The sequence below is a fragment of the Podarcis bocagei genome (assembly GCF_964188305.1).
Source record: "Podarcis bocagei genome assembly, chromosome: 1".
NCBI classification, from domain to species: domain Eukaryota; kingdom Metazoa; phylum Chordata; class Lepidosauria; order Squamata; family Lacertidae; genus Podarcis; species Podarcis bocagei.
Window position 1 is genome coordinate 35,216,670 of NC_138125.1, and position 26,219 is coordinate 35,242,888.

Consider the following 26,219-nt stretch of genomic DNA (forward strand, 5'->3'; position numbering starts at 1 on the left):
GGCGCGCGGGAGGGCGGCGGGGCGGCCGGCGGAGCCGGAGCGGCGCGTGGCGGAGCTTCGCTGCGGCGCGGAGGATCTCGGGACATGTAGTCTCTCGGAAGGAAGGCTTCACTCCACCTAACCGCCTGCCCTCCCGCCCCTCAGTGGGCGGCGGAAGGCGCGCCGAAGTGGAAATGTTTCCCAGGGTTGCAGGCGGCCTGCCAAAAGAGCCGCAACAAAACCTCGAAATTCTGAGAGCCGGTGATTAAGATGGTGGAAAGATTTAGGAAAGGGTTTATTGAGGAGTCAGACCCGTAAAGCCGTACACGGCGGCAGCAGCAGCAAAAGGCACGGGGAATTTGTGGGCGCCCAGATGCTGCCCGGACTACAGCTCCCACTATCCTTGGACATTGGCCAAGCTTGCTGGAGCTGATGGGAGTTGGAGTTCCAACAACATCTGGAGGGCCTCCGCGTCCTCGCCGCTGTTGCGCAGGATGGCACTCTTTTAGAATGTAAGAAAGGTTCTTTTGCTGGATCGGACTAAGGGTCCCATTTAGAGCGAGAGCCAGCCTGGTTTAGGGATCGGAGTTACATGGCTTCAAATCCCCACTTCGCTACCCCATAACTCAGTCTAAACTACTTTGCTTCCAAGGATAAAATGAGCTGGGGAGAACTACTGTGCTGATTTTTTTTTTATAAAGGCATTGCAAGATGTGGTGCTTGATTTTCAATGCACTCTGAAGACGAACTGTGAAATAAACATGGAGTTTGCCTTCATTGTTGTTGCATAATCTTTGATGCTTCAGCTGAGCAGTCCGCTACATTTGCAAGTCTATTTTCATCTGTTCAATTGCTATATGTGAAGTTAGGCTATCATGCCAAAAATTTACTTGCACTGAGGTCACATTCACATCATACATTTAAAGCACCTTTATAGCACTTTTCACAGCAGTGTTTTTTCTGGGGGGTACTCAAGGGTATGCAGTACCAACCCTTTTTTTAAAGGCGAAAAGCACTGGTTTAAAGTGTGACACTTCCTGTAACAAATTCATGGTGAGTACAGGCTCCATTTTTCTAGAAGAAAATAGAAGAAAAGCACTGTTTAACAGACATAGCTTCCCCCAAAGTATCTTGTGAACCGAACTTTACCCATCACAGCTAGAATTCTCAGATCCCTTATCAGTTCCCAAGATGCTCTGGGGGAAGCAATGTTCTTAAACCGTTATTTAAATGTAGGTTATGAATGTGACCCTAATCTCATTTGCCATTTTGTTGTCTGTTGTTTGAAGAAACCCTTTTGGTCGCACTAGAGAGCCTTGTTTGGAAACAGTTCTTAGCTTCAGAGACCAGCATAGTTCCCATGGGGTCCACATGGAAGAGGACCTCCTGCCACAAAAAGTTTTGTGCCAAATGAGTGATAGCAATGAGTGAAAGCAGTGTTTGGGAAGGAGCCGATGTCTGAAAAGCAATTCATGATTCAGCCAACCTTCACTAGTCAACAATTTAAGGATTTATCTTCCGCCTAATTTTGTTCTGCAGCAACTGTGTGGTGCCTTCTCATCCAGGAGTTTCTGGGCTCAGATGTCGTAGACCAGTAAGGAACCCCACCATGTCCCCACCCTGCTAATGTGTTCACAGAAGATCAGAGAGCAATAGCAAGCACATGACAGGCCAGCCTATTTTATAGCTATCCCCAAAATAGTGGCAAGTAAAATGAAAGTTAGAATCATTAAGTGTGTAATGGCATCTTGAAACAGTAGAGGCAAAAGGTGAGTCCTCCTGTAGATTGAAAACTGGCTAAACAAAAGGAAGCAAGGGTCAAGACAATATATTTTTCACAAAAACGGGCAGTAGGGTCTGCACTTGAACTGTACCATTTAATTTATATATGATAGTGAATCAAGGGTGAGTGACAAGATTGCCAAAGTTGTAAATTATTCCAAATTAATCAGAATAATGAAATGAAAACTCTTCAAATAATGACTCTTCAAATGCTCCAGAAAGCCAATTTTAGTGACAAACATATTTTTGCTAATAAACAATTTCATACTTAACTGTAAGATATTAATTATAGTCTTTTGTCTCAATCTTTAAAGCTGCCTTTATGTACGATGAAATAGTTGTGTGATATGCTTTCTTGAACATTTTTTACTTGTTTCTATTTCAACATGTCATTTGATTGCAAGCTAATCTAAAAGTACATGCTACAAACAATCTGGAATGTGTGCACAGATGAGAAAGGGTCTGGAAACCAAGCCTTGTGAGGACTGGTGGAGGGAACTGGGTATGTTTAGACTGGTAAAGGGGAGACTGAGAGGATATATGAAAGCTACTTTCAAATATCTCAAGGGTTTCCACATGGAGGATGGAGCAAGCTTGTTTTCTCCAGGCTAGAACCTGAAGCAATAGAAAGGAGATTCCAACTAAACATCACAAAGAACTATCTGACAGTAAGCTGTTTGACAGTGGAACAGACTCCGTTGGGAGGCTGTGGACTTTCCTTCATTGGAGGTTTTTAAGCAGAGGTTGGATGGCCACCTGTCATGTATGAGCTAGTTGAGGTTCCTGCATTTCAGGGGCCTTGGGGTCCCTTCCAACTCTATAATTCTATGGTTCTTTTAACTTCTTAATGCCTGTAAGGTATAATCCCATTGCGTGGGAAAAAAATTCTGACACCCATAAAAGAGTACAAGTGAACAGAGAGGAAAATTAAAGGTTAAAAAATTAAACAATTTATATTTTTGCTAATGTACAAAAAGTGCAGTGCTCAGGCCAGAACCCTCACAACACTTTCAGCATTTAAGTATTGATCCCAACTGCCAGAGTTGGCATTTGTGTAGATATATGCACAAAACCACAAATACAACAGAAAGTTTTAATGATGATAATGTATAATATTTTACAACAATGCTGGAGATGTTTAACCAGAAAAGGGAAGAAGAGGTTGTAAGAGAAACTGAATTTGATATTTGTGCAACAGTATGCAGCGGACAAAAGGCACACTAATTTTTCTCTGTTTTTACCACTAAGTATGGGAACCTGCACAAAGCCTATCACAAAATTCCAACAGAGTTCAAAGTATGTAAGGATTAAGCATCAAATACAGAATGTCTCGCTTTCCCTGAATATTAAGTACAGAAATATATAAGAGTCCATCCCACAGAAAAACAACGAAAGAATGGAAAAATAAATTTGTCCAAGGAGCCCAATGTTGACCTATAGCTGTGGGGTAAACAGATTTTTAAAACTTGAGTACAAATTATGTTGGTTTGCAGACAATGAAAAATGAAGCAGTAATCCTCTGCACATTTAAGTAAGAATAAAAGAAAAACCTCTGAAGACAGTAAGACTTTATTACAAGTAAATATACTTAGATTCACACTACATGAGTATCTCTTGTATTGATGAGGACAATATGAAAGTTAGTTCTCTATCCCATTCAAAAATACTATTGTGGGGGAGTGAGTGTTTAGAGAACATTCAGGCAGTATTTGATATGAAAAGGTAATTTAGGGGCAAAATGAAGCAAAGCGCTACAGATAGTAACTGAGAATAAAGGATAACTGAGTATAAAACAGTGAAGGTGAACAGAACAGGCAGGAGGTCACGTACAAAGAGGGAAAGGTACGGGCCAGAAAACAAATGTACATATCTGGTGCCTGTTAATCTAAATTCCAGGTACCGTATGTTAATCTGTAACCACAAGAAGTGGTGCTTTAGAGACTAACTAGTTTATTACAATGTTTGTTTTCGTTGGAGCTCAAATGCAGCACAGGATAACCTAAGATAAAAACTAAAGCTAATATGAATACAAAACACACCCTTTGTTATTGGTGCACCAAGTCTATATGAAAACAAGGCAATGCATGTGACATTCTAACTTTTGGTAATGCATAACTACAAGGAAAGGGAAGGTGTTATTTTTATAGTAAGTCAATAATTCATAATCCTGAAAAATATAAAGTTGCTAATTAATTTCATTCTATGATTCTGTTTCCTTATCCCCTTGCAACTAAAAGTGAATGGATGGACACACACATTGCATGCATCCAATGAAAGCTGATGAGAACCCCTGCTCTCTCCCTGAATTCGTGCAGGGAGTATCCCTGTATTTGCCCCTTAAGTTTGCTCCAGTACCCATTCACCTGTCCTGATTGCAAGTTTAACTGGCTACATCTGGCCAAGTAGGATTTTACCACCGCTACCCAAACTTCACTGGCTGTAGTTTTTTGTTTTGCCTACTAAGTCTACACTGTTAGGTCAAGGGAGGAGGAGTTAATGTTAAGTGTGATGCCACTGGACAGGTTAAGATGTCCAAGTGTAGGCACAACTGTTTGATACTATTCTTTTTAACTCATTTCACGATCTACTCCAATGGCACCTTCTGGTATTGCAGACACCACACTGCCGATTCACATCTCTACCTACTGTGCCCTAATACCTGAAAGACAATGCCACGAGAAGAGTATGAAGCATATTATATTCTTTTCATATGTTTTGATGTGTTTAGATTGTTTGCAATCCACCTTGAGTACTAATGGTTGGTATGTTTAAACCCCCACCCCACACTACAAGTACTCAAAACAATGTGGAAAAAACTAATCTACAATAAATTATGTGCATGGGAGTGGCTTTCATATGACAGATTCAGAGTGTGGCAACTGGGGACAGGTCAGTATGTGCACTTTTACGGGGAGTCAGGAGACAAAACTGGAGCAGTTAGGAAAGATGGAAATACCCCTTCTATTTTCAAGTTTCTTACTTTAATGCCCTTCTTTGTTCTCCTGAAGAGACTATGTAAACTGCTGAATAGCAGCACTGAAGCTAAATTATGTGGGACAAGTTCCCAGAGGACAGGCTGCTTCTGTGTAGAAATGTTTCAGTGGTATGAGAATGACACTTCTTTTGCAACTTTGCTTGCAGACAGAATGCTACACTGAATGTGTGAAATGGGAGACAAATGACCTTACCTCTGAGATTGATTCTAGGGATTGATACTTGCATACCTGAGCTTAAATTAAACACTGAAATTTTTTGTTTTTCCTTCCTTCTGTTTTGCTAGCTGTGCAAGTGAACTCAGCCAGATATATATAGCTGAAGGAAAGGGTTTTTTTTCATAGTGGGGACTGACCTCTAGGATAGGTAATTACATTCTTGCACAATCCTATAATGTATCAGTGACAGGAAAATGTGCAAGTGGAAAAGAGGGCTTGTCCCTTTCAGAATAAAATACCAATTCAAAGTGAATGGACATATAAAACACTTAATTTAAATTAATTAAAAGTGCATGAAAATAGTGCAGAAGTTCTTCCAAGTCCTGACAATGAACATGATTTCAAGCATTGAGCCATAAGAGCCAACTATAGAAGGGCCACTATACTCAGCAGATAAACTGCATGCAGATTTGCGGCCTCTTCTTAAAACAATCACAGCCAAGAGGGTTCCAAACTTTTCCTTTCAGTTTTTTAGCTTAAGAATTTTTATATTTCTAAATCCTTAGATTTTATAGCTCTAGCTTCTGCCAGAAATTTTATTTCTAAAAGCAATGTACAGAACACCTAAAGTAGCAAAACTGATTTCCTCACCGGACAGGCACCACCCTTTGCTTCTTTAGAGTACAAATCTAACTAAGCATGCTTACTCGGGAGTAAATTCTAATGAGCCCAAAGTGGCTTACTCCCATGAATCTTCTCCCCCCACGTGAGTAGTAGTAAGAACTGCAAAGGGGCTTGGCGGCACCCAAAAGACCAACAAATGTATTGTAGATCACGCCATAGGAAGTTCGTCAAGCTTTCAGGGTGCCACAAGACTCTCGGCTGCAGGTGGTCGCAGCCTCGACGTCCGAGCGCCAATAAACCACGCCACTCTCCTCCTCTGCCCTCACGAGACCCCACTGATCAAGGCTCCCCCAGCACGTAAACGAAGGCGACGCCGGAAGAACCGCCTTCCCTTTGAGTCCCCCGGCTATGACGTCAGAGCGAAGGCGGTTGCCATGGGAAGCCTGGAATTCGCACCTGACGGCTGTCGTGAAACGTTGGGGGGGGGGCAGTGCTCGGAGAGTAAGGGAGGAGAGAGGAGGAGGAGGAGGAGGAGTAACGCGGTGCTGCGGAGCGAGAAGCCCTAAGCCAGCCCTGCCTACCTCGCCACAGCCGCCGCCAACCCTCCCTTCACCAACCCCGCGCGCCCTAGAGCTTCGAGTGCGCCGGCCGCACCCGCCCCTTCGGAGCCTCGGGGCGCCGCCGCCTGCTATGTAGGCTGCGCTGACCGGGGGCGCGGATCCGGAGGCCGCAGCGCACCTCAGGTTTCGCCGGGGGGTCCCGGCGGCGTCGACTGTACGAGGAGGGCGTCGGCGAGGACAACAGCGCGGCTACCCGCCCCGGGGGCCCCGCAGGCGGGATGTTCTCCAAGAAGCCTCACGGCGATGTGCGGAAATCCACGCAGAAGGTGCTGGACACCCGCAAGGACCCGCTCACCCGCCTCAAGCACTTGCGCGTCGTTATCGGTGAGGAAGGGGAGGCGGGGGCCCCGAGGCCCTGCTAGCTGCTGAGGGTCTGGGGGGGCGGGGCGGGGGGTTCACCTCGGTTGCAAGGAAAGAGGCCGGGTTGGAGAAGCCCTTGCTGGGCTGGGCTGGTGCCCGAGCGAGGGGGGAGGCCGTCCCGAGAGCTTTCTCCTCCTCCTCCTCCTCTCCCCTCCCTGCCTTATCTTTGCTAGATAAGGTGGGTGGGAAAGAGAGGTTGGACGGTGCTGGGGTGCTTTGAGGTTGGGGAGCAGCAGCTGCGTTTTTGGCGAGAGGTGAGGAGAAGCTCCATCCCAACTCTTTTGTTGGCATGACAACCCGGACACTGATGGCACTGTGGGAAATGACAGGAGAGCAATACCTGGAGAGTGATGAAAATATCCACCAGCTGCCTGTTTTTACACACGCCCATGCTATTTACACACACACACACACACACACACACACACATGCCTGACTTGCCTTGCATATATTAAGATGAGGCAACCTGCTTTGCACGCTGTGTTGCGATAATGTTTTGGGGGTTGCTGACTGCTGGATAAATATGCTGCTTTCATAAGTGCGATTGGGATGGTTGTCAGCCCTGTGCTTTGAGTTTGTGTTTGGGCATGTCTAGAATGTCTTAACTTTGTGGAATCTGGTGTAGGGTTTCTTGTCTTCTTATGCTTACTGCCCAGAGTAGTACTTACTTCAGGCTGTGCAGTCTCTGAGAACACAAAGCTGAAAATTAGGGACACAAATTGTTCCATCTATGCAGTTTGGGATCTTGTCTTCAGCTCAAGAGTGTATTGGGGCAAATCTGCCCCAGGAAGCGTCTTGCTTTTCTACTAGTGCATTCCAGCACCTGCCTAGGACTATGAAAAGTTTCAGGAAGTGAACATTTGGATGGGCTCTGATACGGAAATTCATTACTTGTTTCTATTTGTGGTCCAGTTTGATGAAAATATGTATTGAGATTGGTGTCTTTGGTTGGTGACATTCATTAAAATAAACATAACATATTATAGAGTTCTAGTATTGTGTGGGAAGGGCAGCATAAATTAGCTAATCTTAATTAACTAATCCCTGAGGCAGGAACTCAGATACTTGTTTTGACTGTGTAAGCCCAAGGGTTTGATAGCATTGGATCTGCCTGCTTTTTTTCTACAAACTTGTTACTCACTCATGCTTGATTGAAGTGCATTATTCCACATGTTTTCATGATGAGTTTTCATTCTGTTGGTTTTGCAGGTGTCAGCTTATTTAAGATGAGTACTTTATGACAAGTGTATGATAAAATGCAGAATCAAAAATGTTTCAAATTACTTGAGTCTTCATCAGAGTTGCAGTCCTAGGCATGTTTACTCAAACCTAAGTCACACTTTATCCATTGGGCTTACTCCCAGTTAAATGAGAGTTGGATTGTATCCTGAAGCTTGCATATGCAAACCTGTATATCAGCTTACAATTAACAGAATCACCAGCTGGCGATACACAAACATACACACGTGTGTGTGTGTGTGTGTGTGTGTGTTAGGGTATCTACTGGAGAGAACCCTGCTAGTATTCAGTATTGTAATTTATGTATTTATTATCATTTATTTTCATTTCTATACCTCTTTATATAGATAAGAAAAAATCTCAAAGTGGTTTGCAACACATTAGAACATCATATAAAACAATCCAGAATCATCATCTTCTTTGGTGATCACTTGTAGCTGTAAGATTGTCTTCCATGAACATGGTCTTAACAGTGAGTCCGTAAGTGACTGAAGGCCAATTCTGGATCCATATGTCCTTCCACAGTGGGGACATAGGTTTCTGGGCAGGACTTCATCACAGTCAGGATTTGCCAAACATGCATAGAATCATAGAGTTGGAAGAGACCACAAGGGCCATCGAGTCCAACCCCCTGCCAAGCAGGAAACACCATCAGAGCACTCCTGACATATGGTTGTCAAGCCTCTGCTTAAAGACCTCCAAAGAAGGAGACTCCACCACACTCCTTGGCAGCAAATTCCACTGTCGAACAGCTCTTACTGTCAGGAAGTTCTTCCTAATGTTTAGGTGGAATCTTCTTTCTTGTAGTTTGGATCCATTGCTCCGTGTCCGCTTCTCTGGAGCAGCAGAAAACAACCTTTCTCCCTCCTCTATGTGACATCCTTTTATATATTTGAACATGGCTATCATATCACCCCTTAACCTCCTCTTCTCCATGCCTTCCTCTTAACTTGTTTCTCCTTTTCGCCCTGAGTTTGTGCTTCTTCAAAGTCCATGACACTTTTGGTAAAGGCTGTTTTCCAGTTGGAGCGCTTGCAGGCCAGTGTTTCCCAGTTATTAGGTTTATGTTACATTTTAAAGGATTTGCCTTGAGAGCATCTTTAAACCTCTTTTGTTGTCCACTGGTATTTTGCTTTCCATTCTTGAGTTGGGAATAGAGTAGTTGCTTTGGAAGACAATAATCAGGCATCCGAACAACATGACCAGTCCAATAAAGTTGATGTCAAAGAATCATTGCTTTGACACTAGTGATCTTTACTTCTTCCAGTATGCTGACATTAGTTCACCTGTCTTCCCACGTGATGTGTAAATTTTTTTTGAAACACCATTGATTGAATATTTCAAAGAATTGTAGATGGCGTTTATAAGTGGTCCATGTTTCATAAGTGTAAAGTTGGTAGTACAATAGCTTTGTAAGCAAGCATTTTGGTTTCTCTGCAAATGTCCTGGCCGTCAAACACTCTGTGCTTCAATCAGGAGACTCACACAGCTCAGGTGATGCTGTCTTCTCTTGTTGAAACATAACTGCCCAGGTAGGAAAAGTGATCAGCGCTTTCCAACATTACACCATCAAGTTGGATTTGTGGTGCTGTAGAGGGGTCGTTTTGTGCTTGTTGGTGCAGCATTTTGGTTTTTTGGATATTGAGCGATAGGCCAAGTTTTCCATAAGCTGCTGCAAAGATATTTAGGGTGATTTGGAGGTCATCCTCTGAGATATAAAAGATGTTGTGTAAGAGAATTCACAATGCCTTGTGTTGCATGCATCTTGAGATTACTATTTTTTTGTGGCTCTGTGTAAGAGATTGCACGAGTCATTGTGCTAGCACCTTTTTGAGACATTGTGGAACAGATCATTGAATGCTTAGCACTAGAAGAAGCACTTTACTTTTTTGTGCTAAGTCAGGAAAAGCCCTTCTGCTCAGAGAGCAGCATCGCTGGATCAAACCCATTGATTGTAGCTGCATTTCAAAGGATACCATAGAAATGACCTCTGTTTGCCCAGAAATACTTGTTTGCATGATATATTTTAAAGCAGTTTCTGTCCTACTCTTTGGATAAAACCTTTCAGCCCAGCAAGCACAATAGGTCTAGATGCCACTTGATAAGTTGCCTTTAAAGTAGGAAATATTAAAAGTAGTTTCTAATGCAGTTCTTGAGTAGGAGAGAAGCACATGCTCAAAGGTGTTCTCTGGATCACAGCCTATCTAAATATTTTTTGGTACCAGAGTGCTATAGTGGATGGAGTGTTTTATTTGAAAGTGTGGGGTTATAGAAAAAAAGATCCAGTCTCGCTCAGTTATTTGAACTCTTTAGCGACACTATCCCTAAGGCTTTGAATGGGTTACAGGGTTAGAAACATACAATCAATTTTCCATTTTTAAAAAATCAAGATTTTAAAAAGCCAACTCTTAATCTCATTCTCAGTTAGAGGCTTAACGCTACCAAAAGTAGATGGCTTTTGACACAGGCTTGGATTTTAACAAGACTCTGAAGGAAAAGTGTTAATTTATTGTGAAACCTCCAATGAGAACATTTCTCTTTGCCCACAACAATGATCATGTTTCATTTTATGCATAGTGATCAGATCAATTGGAAGTTACACTTCTCAGAAGAGTAAGTTTGTTTCCGGTAGTTACATTGTCTACTGTTTTGAAACTCATATGGATGTTAACTATGCATTGTATTATTCCTGATGAAAGAACTGTGTGCTTAAAGCAAAATTATTTTAAATTTATTTATTGTACAGAAATTCATTGTTTCATGAATGAAACATCAAGTACTTTTTGTCACATTTGCATTGCAAAGAATTTGCCATTTACTATTTTGAAATACGTATTGTCTATGAAATATATATTGTGTATTCAGGTAGTACCACACCTGTTACTTTTAATTCTGATTTTATTTGTGGCTTTCAGGAAGTCTGTACATTCCTAGCCTTTGAAATTGGATTCACAGTATCAGAGGTTTAATTTGGAGGTGATAAGTTGATCCATGATTTAAACAGAGACTTCTCTGAAAAGTGGTAATAGGGACTCCTGACCCTTTCTGTCAGTGTTTTGAAAAGTTGCTCAATGCAGTGTTATAATGTATGACCAGTCCTATAGAAGACTGTGAGTCTTCTGAAAAATGTTGAACTGGCACTAGTTTGGCTACGGAGTCAATGGCATACTACAAAAAGACTATGTCATGTTAATTTTGCATGCTGAAAAATATCTAAATAGCTCACATTTCCCCCCAATGGCCAATGGTATTGGAACTCCTATATGTGATTTGTTGGGGGATGGAAGGCAGAGCAGTAAAATTTATTTAGGCTGCAATCCTATGTAAACGTGCATGGGAATAAGTCGAGTTGAAACTAAATTGCCTTTCTTATGCATAAGCATATTAGAGTTTTGTTATTAAGTGTGTTTTTAAATGTTATATTCAAAGGGTTGCATCAAATGGGGTTGTTTAGCTTTTGTAAGTGAAACAGGGAAGGAAGCAGTTTTGCCACGTTTTCCAACTTTGATTTTAGATTTGAGTTGCATTATATTCTAGTATTTTCCATTTTGGATTTGCCACCCCACATCACTGGTCTTACTGTATTTTATTTTTAATTTATTTGTTAAATTTCTATACTTCTCCTCATTTGTGGGACACAGGGCAGTTTACAATATAAAAACACAAAAATACACAACATAATAACAAACAGAAACAATACATACGCACCCCACAATTTAAAAAGCCATATACTGTATTATTTAATTAGCCAAATTTTGCTGACTATTCCTGTTTACTTGGAACATTCCTGAGTTGGAACCATAGTAGAATTCAGCAGAGGAGAAAGCTGCAGAAGTTTGTTTTTCTGGATAGGTAATAAGAAGTGTAAGTTACCCCAATGAAAGGATTTCTTAATTCAGAAATATATTGTGCACTGTAGAACACATTGGCACTTTGAGAATTTGACGTCTTTGGGGTTTTTCTTGGAACCATTTCTGCCACAAGAAATTTAGTTGCTTCTAGAGCTTCAACCCATTTAAAACAATTTTTAGTTGAGTAATCAATTCAGTTTGTATAAGGGTAAAGATAATATTTCTGAAGCAAGAAATATATGATTAATCAATTAAACCTTGTAGCTCTAGTCACCTTCTCCTGCTTAAACTAATTGTAATGGAGCAATTATAGCCCGTATGGGAATACAGTATGTTGTTTCTTTTACCTTCCATTTGGGCAAATCGCATGGAATCCACAGGAGAGAAATAAAATCTGTACAGTGGTACCTCAGGTTACAGATGCTTCAGGTTACAGACTCTACTAACCCAGAAATAGTACCTTGGGTTAAGAACTCTGCTTCAGGATGAGAATAGAAATCGTGCTCCGGTGGCACAGCAGCAGCAGGAGGCCCCATTAGCTAAAGTGGTGCTTCAGGTTAAGAACAGTTTCAGGTTAAGAATGGACCTCTGGAACGAATTAAGTACTTAACCCGAGGTACCACTGTATATGAATGTTGGAGAGTGTTGGACACAATGCTTCCTGCTGTTTGGCTTGCCTTGCCGCTGACTGTTTTAGGGTTATGAGGCAAGCAGCTCTCACCCCTGCCCTTGCTCACAAATGACATAACAAAAGATTTTTTTTAAAAGAAGGTGATGTAGGAGACAGGAAGATAAACTGCTGCCTCCCCAGTGGCTTTAGAGAATATTTGAAAATATTTGACCATGGTTGTATAATAGCTGCTGATTTTACACATGAGCATGAAAGCAGTACCACCCCTTTGTCAACACAGGCTAGTATATTGGAACATAACCATCTGAGAAGCTTAAAAGCCCTCTTTGGTCATTCTGCCTCACATGATTCACAGTTGTGTGCAGCAGGCAGTGGGGCTGCACTTGCTGACCCTGTTGAGTAAGCCATACAGCAAAGTTACTCTATTCTCTATTCTCTATTCTCATACTTGCCTGTATATCAACAAGGTTGAAACTGTCTAGGCTAGGGCATAGAGTTTGCCCAGGCATGTGAAAGAGCAGGAAAGCATTTACCATCCTGGTTTTTAGCAATATTTTATTGCTTCTTTTGAAGGGTATGAAAAAGGAAATGACTACCGTATTTTTCGCACCATAGGACGCACTTTTTCCCTCCTAAAATGCAAGGGAAAATGTGTGTGCGTCCTATGGAGCGAATGCAGGGGTGAGGCAGGCGGGAAAAGCCCCCAAGAGCTGCACACAAGCTCTGTGCGCTCTTGCGGGCTTTTCCACAGGAGGGAGAAGGGACTGACTGGCCGCATCAGTCCCTTCTCCCACCTCCCAGAAAAGCCAGGAGAAGCCGCGATCTCTTTAAAGGGGTTGCGCGGCTTCTGCGGGCTTTTGCGAGAGGTGAGGGAATTCCCCCACCTCCCAGGAAAGCCAGGAGAAGCCGTGCAGCCCTTTTAAAGTGTGCGCGGCTTCTGACGGTTTTGCGGGAGGTGGGGGAATTCCCCCACTTCCCAGGAAAACCAGGAGAAGCCGCAATCTCTTTAAAGGGGTTGCGCGGCTTCTGCGGGCTTTTGGGAGAGGTGAGGTAATCCCCCCACCTCCCAGTAAAGCCAGGAAAGCCCTGCGCAGCGTCTCCCGGCAAGGAGAGGCTGCACGGGGCTAAAGGGGAAGCCAAAACAGTGAGCGGGATCCATCCCGCTGGCTGCCTTGGCTTCCTCCATAGCTGCGTGCAACCCCTCCGGCAAGGAGAGGCTGCACGGAGCTATGGATTCTTTAGCCCCACGCAGCCTCTCCCGGGAGGGAGAGGCTGCACGGGGCTAAAGGGGAAGCCAAAACAGCAAGCGGGATCCATCCCGCTGGCTGCCTTGGCTTCCTCCATAGCTGCGTGCAACCCCTCCGGCAAGGAGAGGCTGCACGGAGCTATGGATTCTTTAGCCCCACGCAGCCTCTCCCGGCAAGGAGAGGCTGCACGGGGCTAAAGGGGAAGCCGAAACAGCGAGCGGGATCCATCCCGCTGGCTGCCTTGGCTTCCTCCATAGCTGCGCGCAACCCCTCCGGCAAGGAGAGGCTGCACGGAGCTATGGATTCTTTAGCCCCACGCAGCCTCTCCTGGGAGGGAGAGGCTGCACGGGGCTAAAGGGGAAGCCGAAACAGCAAGCGGGATCCATCCCGCTGGCTGCCTTGGCTTCCTCCATAGCTGCGCGCAACCCCTCCGGCAAGGAGAGGCTGCACGGGGCTAAAGAGGAAGCCAAAACAGCGAGCGGGATCCATCCTGCTCGCTGCCTTGGCTTGTGCCATAGCCGCGCGCAACCCCTCCGGCAGGGAGAGGTTGTGCGCAGCCTGTATGCTGCTCTTTGGGGCTGGGGGGGGAATATTTTTTTTCTTGATTTCCCCCCCTAAAAACTGGGTGCGCCCTATGGTCCGGTGCGCCCTATGGTGCGAAAAATACGGTACTTATTTATTGTTGTACCTAGATCATCCTTCAATTTCCTCCATCTGGTCTAATTTCTGGCCTGCAGGATCGTCTGGGAAGGGCAAATACAAAAGGTCTGCTTGTATAATAAGATGCAGCAAACCTGAAATGAGATTAGGAAAATGATTTTCCAGAAATTGTGGGTGACTTAACTTCCCAGTATTATTCTCTGATGAAGTAGCTTCAGAATTTTGAAAGCAGGGCAATGTTGTACTTACTGCAGAATGAAGCCCCCCACCCCTCAAAGTTCCAAGTGTATATCTGGATGGCAGTGCATTATAAAACATTGCAAATATCTCCCAGGACCATTTTTTAAAAAACATGTTATATTGAAGAATCAGAAGTATCATTTTCCTACTTAGTTGCACTCTTTACCTAAAATGTGCATTTGCCAAGTGGGTGCATGACAAGAGTTACAGTGGGGAGGGAATCAAACTGCAAGGCACCCAATCCATTTAAAATACACACAAACATACAAAAAAAAAAAAACCACAACACGCACACATGGGCAACCACACCTGCATAACAGCATAGTTCCACATCCAAATCAAGTTAAAGGAAACGGCTCATAATAACCCAAACTGAAATTTGCCGCTGTAGATAAGTAGATGTTGTCCACAGATGGACATCTGTGTGGCAGATTGCCCTGGCATTGCAAAAGTAGGCAAAGCACTCTGTTGCTTTAACATGGGAATGTAGCTCCTTCCCCACCTCCTCGAATTTTATTTTATTTAGAACAAAATCTAAACAGTTTAAGCAAAAAACAATCCACAAGTGAACATAAACTACATTTGAGATAGTGACCTTCTAGTGCTAGTGAGTGTGCACATGCCTGTATTTTGTGCTGTATTTGCATGTCAAAAGCATTCTGTATGAAACCTTTCGGTTGCTTCTGCGCTGACAGAGAATTCTCATTACATTATGATACTGCTCCAAATAAAAATTTCCACACCTCCCCACATTTTTTAAATAAAAAAACCCCTACCATCTGTTCAGAGATCATTATAGTGTATTGCAGGGGGCTTACTAAATATAAATAGACACAGCAGTGGAAAGGAAATGCTTAAAATTATGCATTAAGGTTGTTTGCTGATTGCATTCACCAAGTTGTTTACTTCTGTCTTACCCGTGTCAATGAAATGAGCGATAAAGCCACATATGCTTGAGGATAAATATATCTATATATACATGCATTATCCAGGTTTCTATAATGGATGTCATCACAGTATTCTGCTCCATATAGCAAATGGAAGAACTTAAGTTCTTTGTTTACCATTGTCTTAATTTTCATTCCTTCCCCCTGTTGCCTCCCATATCTTGAATTCTATATTGTAAAAGATCTGTCTTCGTGGTGTTACTCTGTAAGGTACCATGCATATTCATAGTGCTGTATAAATTAATAATAATAATTCTATGCACAAATTGGGACGCGGGTGGCACTGTGGTCTAAACCACTGAGCCTAGGGCTTGCCGATCAGAAGGTCGGCAGTTCGAATCCCCGTGACAGGGTGAGCTCCCATTGCTCTCTCCCAGCTCCTGCTAACCTAGCAGTTCAAAAGCACGCCAGTGCAAGTAGATAAATAGGTACCGCTACGGCGGGAAGGTAAATGGCATTTCTGTGCGCTGCTCTGGTTTTGCCAGAAGTGGGTTAGTCATGCTGGCCACATGACCCGGAAAAACTGCCTGCAGACAAAGGCTGGCTCCCTCAGCCAGTAAAGTGAAATCAGCGCCACAACTGCAGAGTCATTCGCAACTGTCAGGGGTCCTTTACCTTTACCTTTTTTATGCACAAATTAGATTTTTAGCATTTATCTAAATGAGTGCTTTAGGTTTGTCCAGATGTTTAAATGCTGTAATACCACCACCCCCCACACACACCTGGCCAACTGATTAAAATAGCATTGTTGTGGAAAGCTGTTTACAAGTATTCAGTTTGGTGCGGTGCTAGGAGAGAGCAATGGGTTGTATTGAATGGGTAGTATAGCTGATGGTAAGGGTTCCATCACCAGAATGGAGATGAAAGCAATTTTTGGATATTCCCACTCTGCCTTGCAGCCCCTGACCCTGCAAACTGTTAGTGATTCTCCCTTCCCCTTTACTTCCTGGGACCATCCAGAGCTGATCTTTCTTATTTTTTTTTGCCGGGGGGGAGGGGCTTCAGGGAGAGGAAGAATAGCTGAAAATTGTTTCCCTCTTTGTTACACTGACAGAAGCCTACCATCAGCTGAATAATGCTGTTGGCTACAACCCTATGTCTTTCGCTATGTAAAATGCCATGTCTAGGGATGGTTTCTCTCTCTCTCTCTCTCTCTCTCTCTCTCTCTCTCTCTCTCTCTCTCTCTGTGTGTGTGTGTGTGTCACTCACTCTTATCTTGTGTCACTTACCCCAACATTTTTTTAAAAAAATGCATTAGTTATAGTACAGTGCCATTGGTGTTAGAAAAAGGAGCGGTTGAGAGAATAGGCTGAAGGAGAGGGCCCATAATGCACAGTGATATGCACACAAAATTAAGCAGGAAAGAGTCATAGCACATCTTTTGTATGCAGGGGGGCCCAGGTCCAACTTCTACCATCTCCAGGTAGGACTGGAAAATATCCCAGTCTGAAACCCTGGAGTGTTCAAAATTCTGAACTAGAGATTTGGGAAAAGGCAGGTTATGCTTGTATGAGTTGACATCACAGTGCAGAATGCTACAAAAGCAATCTTCAGTTCACTTTTTTATTATTTTTGTTTGTTGTTCATTAAATTTGTATACTGCCCATACCCATAGATCTCAGGGTGGTTCACAACATAAAATGGCAGTATAAAAAACACGAAATAAGCAATAAAAATAAAATAAAGACAACCCAATAATCTCCCTTCCCACAACACATTTAAAAGGGCATTAGATGTCAATCAGCCCAAGGCCTGGTTAAAGAGGCACATTTTCACCTGACACCTAAAGGTGTATAACGAAGGTGCCAGCCAAACCTCCCTGGGCAGAGCATTCCACAAACAGGGAGCCACTGCAGAAAAGGCCCATTCTCGTGTTTCCACTCTCTGAGCCTCTCGTGGAGGAGGCACACACAAAGATGCCTCAGAGAATGATCTCAGGGTCTGAGTATGTCCATATGGAGAGAGGTGGTCCTTCAGTTATTTATCAATCTATTGATATGTCATAGCTGTAGGAGAATCCAGATCAGTCCAAATGCACATGACAGGACTACAACAAAGTATTTATGAGCTAGGCATTAAATGTTGGTGTGTTTATTTGGAAAAAAAGTCTAAATGTCTGCACACACCCTAAAAAAATGGATTTAATCAAATACCAAAGTTTTTGCTTCTTTATTGTGCTAGTTGGCATTTGGCACAGTGGTTTTAATCATCATCAAGTCTGTATGAGGCTTCTAAACTGGAGGTTGTATTGGAATCTAGGCAGAAGTCTGCCTCACATTGCATGGCAACAATAAAGGAACAGTTATTAATATCTACATATGCCTCCCGAATGTTAGCATAAACAAAAGCTCCTGCCAAGTACGGTGTCTGATCTCGCAAACAGCTCCCTAATGCAATAACCCTCCAACTCTGAAGGTTGGGCCTATCCTTTCTATTGTTTAGGTTGCTTGAAATCGCTTCCTGACAATCCATTTTTCTTAGCCAAACTGTTTTAAATAAATTTCTGCCATGCTATCTTTGGGTGAGCCCTCACAAGGCAGCTCACAGTGAAAAATGCTCAAAAGAAAGCGGCTGATCAACAATACATGAAAACAACATCAGATAAAATCAAAGGCAGACGACCAACAAAACACAGTAACAACAAACGTGGCCAAATAAACAAGTCTTCAGGGGCCACTTAAACTTTGGCTGCAAGGAACTAAGGCCTCCTGAGGGCAGTGTTTAGTAATTGCTATTCTGTGCTACAGAAATATATCAAGAATTGGCTTAAAGCTCTATTGCAGTAGAGTAGACTCTATTGAGTACAGCAATGATGTTGCAGCCTAAGTGCAGTGACCAAGTAAAGATAACGTTTTAACAGAAAGTCTCCTTAGAGTTATGCCAGGTCAAGGTCTAGAGAATATCTTGTCAAATGTGACCCACACCCAATTTATAGAATCACAGAATCATAGAGTTGGAAGAGACCACAAGGGCCATCGAGTCCAACCCCCTGCCAAGCAGGAAACACCATCAGAGCACTCCTGACATATGGTTGTCAAGCCTCTGCTTAAAGACTTCCAAAGAAGGAGACTCCACCACACTCCTTGGCAGCAAATTCCACTGTCGAACAGCTCTTACTGTCAGGAAGTTCTTCCTAATGTTTAGGTGGAATCTTCTTTCTTGTAGTTTGGATCCATTGGTCCATGTCCGCTTCTCTGGAGCAGCAGAAAACAACCTTTCTCCCTCCTCTATGTGACATCCTTTTATATATTTGAACATGGCTATCATATCACCCCTTAACCTCCTCTTCTCCAGGCTAAACATGCCCAGCTCCCTTAGCCGTTCCTCATAAGGCATCGTTTCCAGGCCTTTGACCATTTTGGTTGCCCTCCTCTGGACACGTTCCAGTTTGTCAGTGTCCTTCTTGAACTGTGGTGCCCAGAACTGGACACAGTACTCCAGGTGAGGTCTGACCAGAGCAGAATACAGTGGCACTATTACTTCCCTTGATCTAGATGCTATACTCCTATTGATGCAGCCCAGAATTGCATTGGCTTTTTTAGCTGCCGCATCACACTGTTGGCTCATGTCAAGTTTGTGGTCAACCAAGACTCCTAGATCCTTTTCACATGTACTGCTCTCAAGCCAGGTGTCACCCATCTTGTATTTGTGCCTCTCATTTTTTTTGCCCAAGTGCAATATTTTACATTTCTCCCTGTTAAAGTTCATCTTGTTTGTTTTGGCCCAGTTCTCTAATCTGTCAAGGTCATTTTGAAGTGTGATCCTGTCCTCTGGGGTGTTAGCCACCCCTCCCAGTTTGGTGTCATCTGCAAATTTGATCAGGATGCCCTTGAGTCCATCATCCAAGTCGTTGATAAAGATGTTGAATAAGACCGGGCCCAAGACAGAACCCTGTGGCACCCCACTAGTCACTCTTCTCCAGGATGAAGAGGAACCATTGATGAGCACCCTTTGGGTTCGGTCAGTCAGCCAGTTACAAATCCACTGAGTGGTAGCATAGTCAAGACCGCATTTTACCAGCTTCTTTACAAGAATATCATGGGGCACCTTGTCAAATGCCTTGCTGAAATCAAGGTAGGCTACATCCACTGCGTTCCCTTCATCTACCAGGCTTGTAATTCTGTCAAAAAACGAGATCAGGTTAGTCTGACATGACTTATTTTTCAGAAATCCATGCTGACTATTGGTGATCACAGCATTCCTTTCTAGGTGCTCACAGACTGTTTGCTTAATGATCTGCTCCAGAATCTTCCCTGGTATTGATGTCAGACTGACTGAGTGATAATTATTTGGGTCCTCTCTTTCCCCTTTTTGAAAATAGGGACAACATTTGCCCTCCTCCAGTCTGCCGGGACTTCGCCTGTTCTCCAGGAATTCTCAAAGATGACTGCCAGTGGTTCTGAGATCACATCTGCCAGTTCTTTTAATACTCTTGGATGCAGTTCATCTGGCCCTGGAGACTTGAATACATCTAAACTAGCCAAGTATTCTTGTACTATCTCCTTAGTTATTCTGGGCTGTGTTTCCTCTGCTGAATCATTTGCTCCAAATTCTTCAGGTTGGGCATTGTTTTCTTTATCGGAAAAGACTGAGGCAAAGAAGGCATTGAGGAGTTCAGCCCTTTCTGTGTCCCCTGTTTGCATTTCACCATCTTCTCCTCTGAGTGACCCCACTGTTTCTTTGTTCTTCCTTTTGCTACGAACATACCCATAAAAGCCTTTTTTGTTGCTTTTAACCTCTCTAGCAAGCCTGAGTTCATTCTGTGCTTTAGCTTTTCTGACTTTGTGTCTACACGTGCTGGCTATTTGTTTGAATTCCTCTTTGGTGGTTTCCCCCCTTTTCCATTTTTTGTACACATCCTTTTTTAATCTTAACTCAGTTAAAAGTTCTTTAGATAGCCACCCTGGCTTCTTTAGGCACCTTCCATGTTTCTGTCTCATTGGTATTGCCTGAAGTTGTGCTTTTACTATCTCCCTCTTAACAAACTCCCAGCCATCATGAACTCCCTTTCCTTTTAGTATTACTGTCCATGGGATCTCACCCACCACTTCCCTAAGTTTTATGAAGTCGGCTTTCTTAAAGTCAATAAATTGAGTCCTAGTATGCTTGACTGCTCCTTTCCGCTGTATAGTAAACTTCAGAAGAGCATGAATTATGTACTAACTCTACCACCCATTCTTGGTCCTTGCATGCTAGAGGCCTGGGACTTCTCTCTTGCTATATATAGATAATTTAACATAATACAGTATTCCTAGCAATGCTGATTGCTGCTGTTAATAGTCACTACTTAACCTTACATACTTTTGAGCTTTGCAGAGATCTGTTATGCTTGCATCTCATTGCCTTTGGGCCTAAAGTTAACATTTTCTTCTCTCTTCTTGTGTTCATACACACATTACATCTCTCTTTGCAAACTGACAGCAATGTTTCATTCATCTGATGAGTGAGTTCTAGTCCATGAAAGTTTATGGCACAATAACACTAAATTAGAAAAATCAATTCTGCCTTGTGATATTACCAAGGTGGTAACATGCTAATTTTCATATTCTTTGTATGAGTTGTTAGAATTGAACTTTTTATATTATTCAAAGACAGCACAAGAATAAATGTGTTATTTGCTTCCAGACTTTTTATGAACTGTAAGGAATTGGTACGGTGGTGGGGAGGGAGGTGCAGACTGTGGGGAGGTAAATTGCAGGGGAGTCTATAGCAACCTTCCATTCACCTGTTTTTTGAAATTCAGCTCCCCCATAACTTCTCTAGTGTAAATAAATGGTTTCACGTAGGTTTATCCTTAGCTACAAATTACTGAAACTGGGCTACTGCCTAAGTGTTTGCTTTTTCTGATTGATTTGAAGAGGAATTCAAACAGAAGGTCTAGCTAAAGTTAAAAAGTGTGTGCAGTTCATGAAAGCACCGTATGCCTGACTGAAGACAGTTACAGGTGCCCACATTTACACAAAGAAGTGCATTTAGGAGATCCAGTCTGGTTTGTCACCTTCTGAATGTGTATTTTTGAAAGTGCTTAAAGTTTTTACTATATCTCAAACTTTCAATAGGACTTATGGATTTGCATAGGGTTCCATATATCATAGTTCCTATGTCATCTTTGGGAAATTGCTGTCATAGTTTACAAAATCAGGACAGTGCTTTAAGCCCTTATATGAGTTGAAGGCACTTCTGCTTGTGCAGATTTTTTCCACCCTATCTGCACCCCCCCCCTCCCACAAGCTATATCCCATGCTATTCTGGAGGGTCCTCCAACTCATAGGAATGGCTTGCGGTGAGCAGTCAAGGTTCTGCAGCAGGAAGATAATTAGATCTGAGAATTTTCAGTGCAGAATTGGGAAGAGGGAGACATTTTTCATTAGTTTCACTTAGCAGCATTTCTTTAGAATTTTGTTTTCATGCAGATGTCAGTTTTGGTGATGAAATTCCTCTTGATGGCAACCAGGAGGAGTACTGCTACTCCCCAGTAAACACCCCCCCCCTGCAAACTTGCAAAAAATAATAATCACTGAAATAGCCCTCAAGATTTGCTGCTTTTGAATAGGCGTTGAATTGGAGGAAGGGTTTTTTTTTTTTGTTCAAACCTATAACATATTTGTGCAGTGATGTGTTATGTGCACCACAACATGTTGTTTATAATGGCTTTTTCCGACTTGTTAAAAGATCGTTTTTTATTTATTTCAGTAATTCACATTTTGTTTGTTACATTCGCTTTTAATTTGATTTGATCTCCTTCTGTATATCTTTTCATTATTTGAACATATTGTTCCTGGTATTATGCTCTTGCATTGCACTGCAAAAGCTACCCTCTTCTTCACTGATGAACTTCTATATGACATTTATATTGGGCAAATATACATAGCATGGGTAAACAGAGAATCCAGATTAGAGAATTCTCTAAAGGTGACAGTTAAGTGTTTTGCTGTGTATTGATGTAGGAAATAATTGCATATTAAACTCTGTGCCTGTCTTCTGAGAAGTAAGTCCAATTGAGTTAAGTGGGGAGTTAACTTTTAGGTAAGTGTACATAGCAGCAGTGGGGAATCTTTGGCCTGCGGGCTTAATTATACACTCCAGTCTCTCCAAATAACTTGCAAGGCCATTTTCTTTACACCACATCCACTTGGGTAATGGTATCTGCTGCCACCTATTAATCTCTTCTGCCACTCTGTGTTTAAATCACAATTTTTGTAGATTTCCATCTGATCATGGCACTTCCTACTTCAATTTATCCTTCCATCACCACTTTCTGTGTGGCATGGGTTTATTTTGGAGGCCCCTTCGGCAGCATTTAAAAATGGTACTTTTCACAGTGTCTAGTATCTGTTGCTAAGGTTATTACTGGGAAACTCTGGACACTGTGATTTACTTCCTGCCTCCCTTTGCATGACCAGCTTGAAATCAAGGTGGACTCCAAAGGAAGAATTGGGACCGTGCTTAGAACTTCAAAGGAAAAACTATGTATTCTTCCACATGACGGAGTGGATCCAGTTCCCCACCAGTGTGTAGGAGTGCGGCCTTAAGCTATGAACCTTTTGAGTTCTCCTTAAGAAATAGGTACCACTGCAGGTACCAAAAGTATAATAGAATTTGAGAGTGTGAGGGATAGACCATCAATTAAAGAGATTGTGTTTGGATTATCAAGAAATTACTCAAGGGGCATTTATACTTGGTGGGCAGGGCAGAGATTAAAATGTGATTACAGTAAATAGTTCATATAGTGAGTTTTAAAAAACAAATTATTTTCCCGACATATGCCTCCTTTTCGCAGTTAATTTGGCCTAGCTGCAGCTGTGACATAAAACCCCTAAACTATCTCTGTAAAAATATAAGGGGGTATAGAAGGTTATAGAATTGGTTACTCATGTTTTGTAATGTAATTATTAACTGATTTTTCTATTGTCATTCAGCAGTGTTAAGTGTTTTGTAGTGCTGGGTAATAATGAAATTATATTTTGTTTGCTTTGCAGAGAATGCAGAATCTATCGATCTTAAGCAGTTTTTTGACCTACATTTTTCACATATATATTACATCTTCTTTGAAAATTTTGTGACTATTGAAATTAGTCTTAAACAGAAAGGTAAGAATTTTTATTAAAATGTTTGACTTTGATTTTAATTTTTACATTTTGCATACATGTCATTAGAATTACCAGCCAGTGCTTCAGTTTCTTCTGCAGTGTGCTGGTTCTGATAGGGTCAAAGTTTTTAACTTGGTTTACTAAAAAGAAGTAAAATAAATACAGTGGTGCCCCGCAAGACGAACGCCTTGCAAGACGGAAAACCCGCTAGACGAAAGGGTTTTCCGTTTTGGAGGCGCTTTGCAAAACGAATTTCCCTATGGGGTTGCTTCGCAAGACAAAAAAATCTTGCGCGTCCCCGCAGGATTTTTCCGCTTCCCCCCCTTTTCCTAAGCGGCTAAGTCGCCTACCAGATGTTCCGCTGATAACCCGCTTAACAGCTGATCACGAAAAGACGAACGCCTTGCAAGACGGAAAACCCGCTAGACGAAAGGGTTTTCCGTTTTGGAGGCGCTTTGCAAAACGAATTTCCCTATGGGGTTGCTTCGCAAGACAAAAAAATCTTGCGCGTCCCCGCAGGTTTTTTCCGCTTCCCCCCCTTTTCCTAAGCGGCTAAGTCGCCTACCAGATGTTCCGCTGATAACCCGCTTAACAGCTGATCACGAAAAGCCGCTAGACCACTGTAGCGCTAATCCGCTAAGCTGTCAATGGGCTTGCTTCGCAAGACGAAAAAACCGCTAGACGAAGAGAATCGCGGAACGGATTCTTTTCGTCTTGCGAGGCACCACTGTATGCTAAACTATGTCACTCTCTAGAGCAGGGGTAGCCAGTGTGCTATCTTCTAGATGCTGCAACCCCAGCCAGTGGTCAGGAATGATGGTGGTCGGATAGAGGACAACATATTGGCTGCCCCTTCTCTTGGGCATCAGGAATATTTACGATGTAAATTATCTAAATTTGCCTTGGGAAATTTTCCCTGTTCAAAATGTTGGAAAACCTACAACACCAAGCTATATTATTAGATGTTCCAGTGAGTCATTGTTTAGGCTGCTGCAGTGCATTCTGCATGGGACTGCCCTTGAAGACAGTCCACAAACTGTAGCTGGTGCAGAATGCAGTTATCAGGTTACTTACTGGTGCCACAAAGTGAAACCATGTGTCGGTGCCTAGCTGATTTAAAGAGTTGAGTCTGGCCTATAAAGTCCTTAACAGCTTGGGACCCCAGCATTTGAAAGGGTACATCTCCTGCTAACCTGTGCCTTAAGGTGTGAAGGACAGGCTCCGTTTGTAGTTCCACCAACGGTAGTTTGTTGTGTGATGCTGTGGAGGAGTGCCTTCTCCCTTATGACCCCCTGGAACTCCCTCCCACTGGATATATGGGCATCTCCCATGTTATCTATTTTTATGTGTCATGAAAATGTATTTCTTCATTCAAGACTCTGGAGATGGCTGATTTCAATAACTTTTTTTCTGAACTTACTATTTTATGACAAAAAATAATTTGTTTTATGATTTTGTATTTGTGTTGTCTTTTAATGACATATTTGTGTACCTGCCCACAGGTTATAAATATGATAAAGGGCAGGTTATAAATATGATAAATTTCTCCCTCTTAGGCAGCTGGATAAAGGCAGGTTATAAATATGATAAATTTCTCCCTCTTAGGCAGCTGGGTAAAATAACATAAATTTCAAAACGGTAATAGTTTATTATTACAGAACTGTAGTTATTTTCACTATCTTTAGTTGTTGAAAACAATCCTGTTTTTGAATTTAGGTCACAAGTCACAGAGAGAAGAACTAGATGCAATACTTTTTATTTTTGAGGTAAGATTCTTCCAATGTAGAAATTCTGCTAGGTCTTTTATTCTGATTCCTTTTTTTTTTTACACATGTTCTTGTAACGCAAGTGGTAGCATGTAAAAGTTAAGATGGAGAGTCAAGAATTACCGTATTTTTTTGCTCTATAGGATGCACTTTTCCCCCTCCCAAAATTAAGGGGAAATGTGTGTGCGTCCTATGGAGCGAATGCAGGCTCCTTGGCTTCAGCGATAGCAACGCGAAGCCTCCGAAGCACAGAGGGAGAGCTCCCTCCACGCTCCGGAGGCTTCAGGTTCCTTTTGCTGAAGCCGGGAGAGCAAGACTCTCGTGGCTTCAGCAGAGAGGGAGAGCTGCGCAGCGCCCCTTCAGCGAAGCAGGAGGAGAAATGGAAGGGGCTCCGTTTCTCCTGCCGCTTTGCTGAAGGGGCGCTGAGCAGAGAAGGGGAGATTTTTTTCCCCATGTTCTCCCCCTCTAAAACAAGGAGTGTCCTATGGTCGGGTGCGTCCTATAGAGCGAAAAATACGGTAGTTGATGAAGGGATAGTTAGCTGGACTCTTAGCACTCCTTGTCAATTTGGCCAGTAGTCAGGGATAATGAATTGTAGTGCGGCAACGCTACATGGGCTCTTCATCCCTGCTTTAACGATTCCATAAAATCCGTTTGTGGATTTTAATTACCCGTTGGTTTTTTATTTTTTAGTAGTAGTAAAATCATAGAATTCCATAAGTGGGATCATAAGTGTCATCTACTCCACCCCCTGCAATGCAGGAATCTTTTGCTCAACGTGGGGCTCAAACCACGACCCTGAGATTGTCTCATCTTATGCTCTACTGAATGAGCTGTCCCAACTACAAGTAGGGCTCAGTCAAATGGCAGAAGGTAGAAGACTTTGAGGGTGGTTTTCATTGACCGTAAACCAGAAAACTGCTTTTAAGTATCCAGAAAGACTTTTGATTAGGTTTCATGTTACATACCCCTTAACACATACACCAAATTGACATTTATTAAAATTTCTCTTCCTCCCACCTTTCTAAAGA

General features: G+C 42.6%; 1 protein-coding gene across 13 annotated transcripts in view; it reads left to right on the plus strand.

Moving 5' to 3' along the window:
• The first annotated feature begins 6,023 nt into the window (after positions 1-6,023).
• The window catches only part of RALGAPA1 (Ral GTPase activating protein catalytic subunit alpha 1), a 140,403-nt gene continuing 120,207 nt past the window's right edge, over positions 6,024-26,219 (plus strand). For 5 of the 13 annotated variants that reach the window (XM_081207283.1, XM_081207282.1, XM_081207284.1 and 2 more), the window contains exons 1-3: positions 6,025-6,481; positions 23,312-23,422; positions 25,139-25,188. In XM_081207283.1, coding sequence (XP_081063409.1) covers positions 6,376-6,481; positions 23,312-23,422; positions 25,139-25,188 — 267 coding nt within the window. In that variant the 5' untranslated portion in view covers positions 6,025-6,375. Of the gene's footprint in view, positions 6,482-23,311; positions 23,423-25,138; positions 25,189-26,219 lie in introns of all 13 variants that reach the window. The other 8 variants (XR_014011374.1, XM_081207277.1, XM_081207285.1 and 5 more) reach the window with 5 other exon arrangements.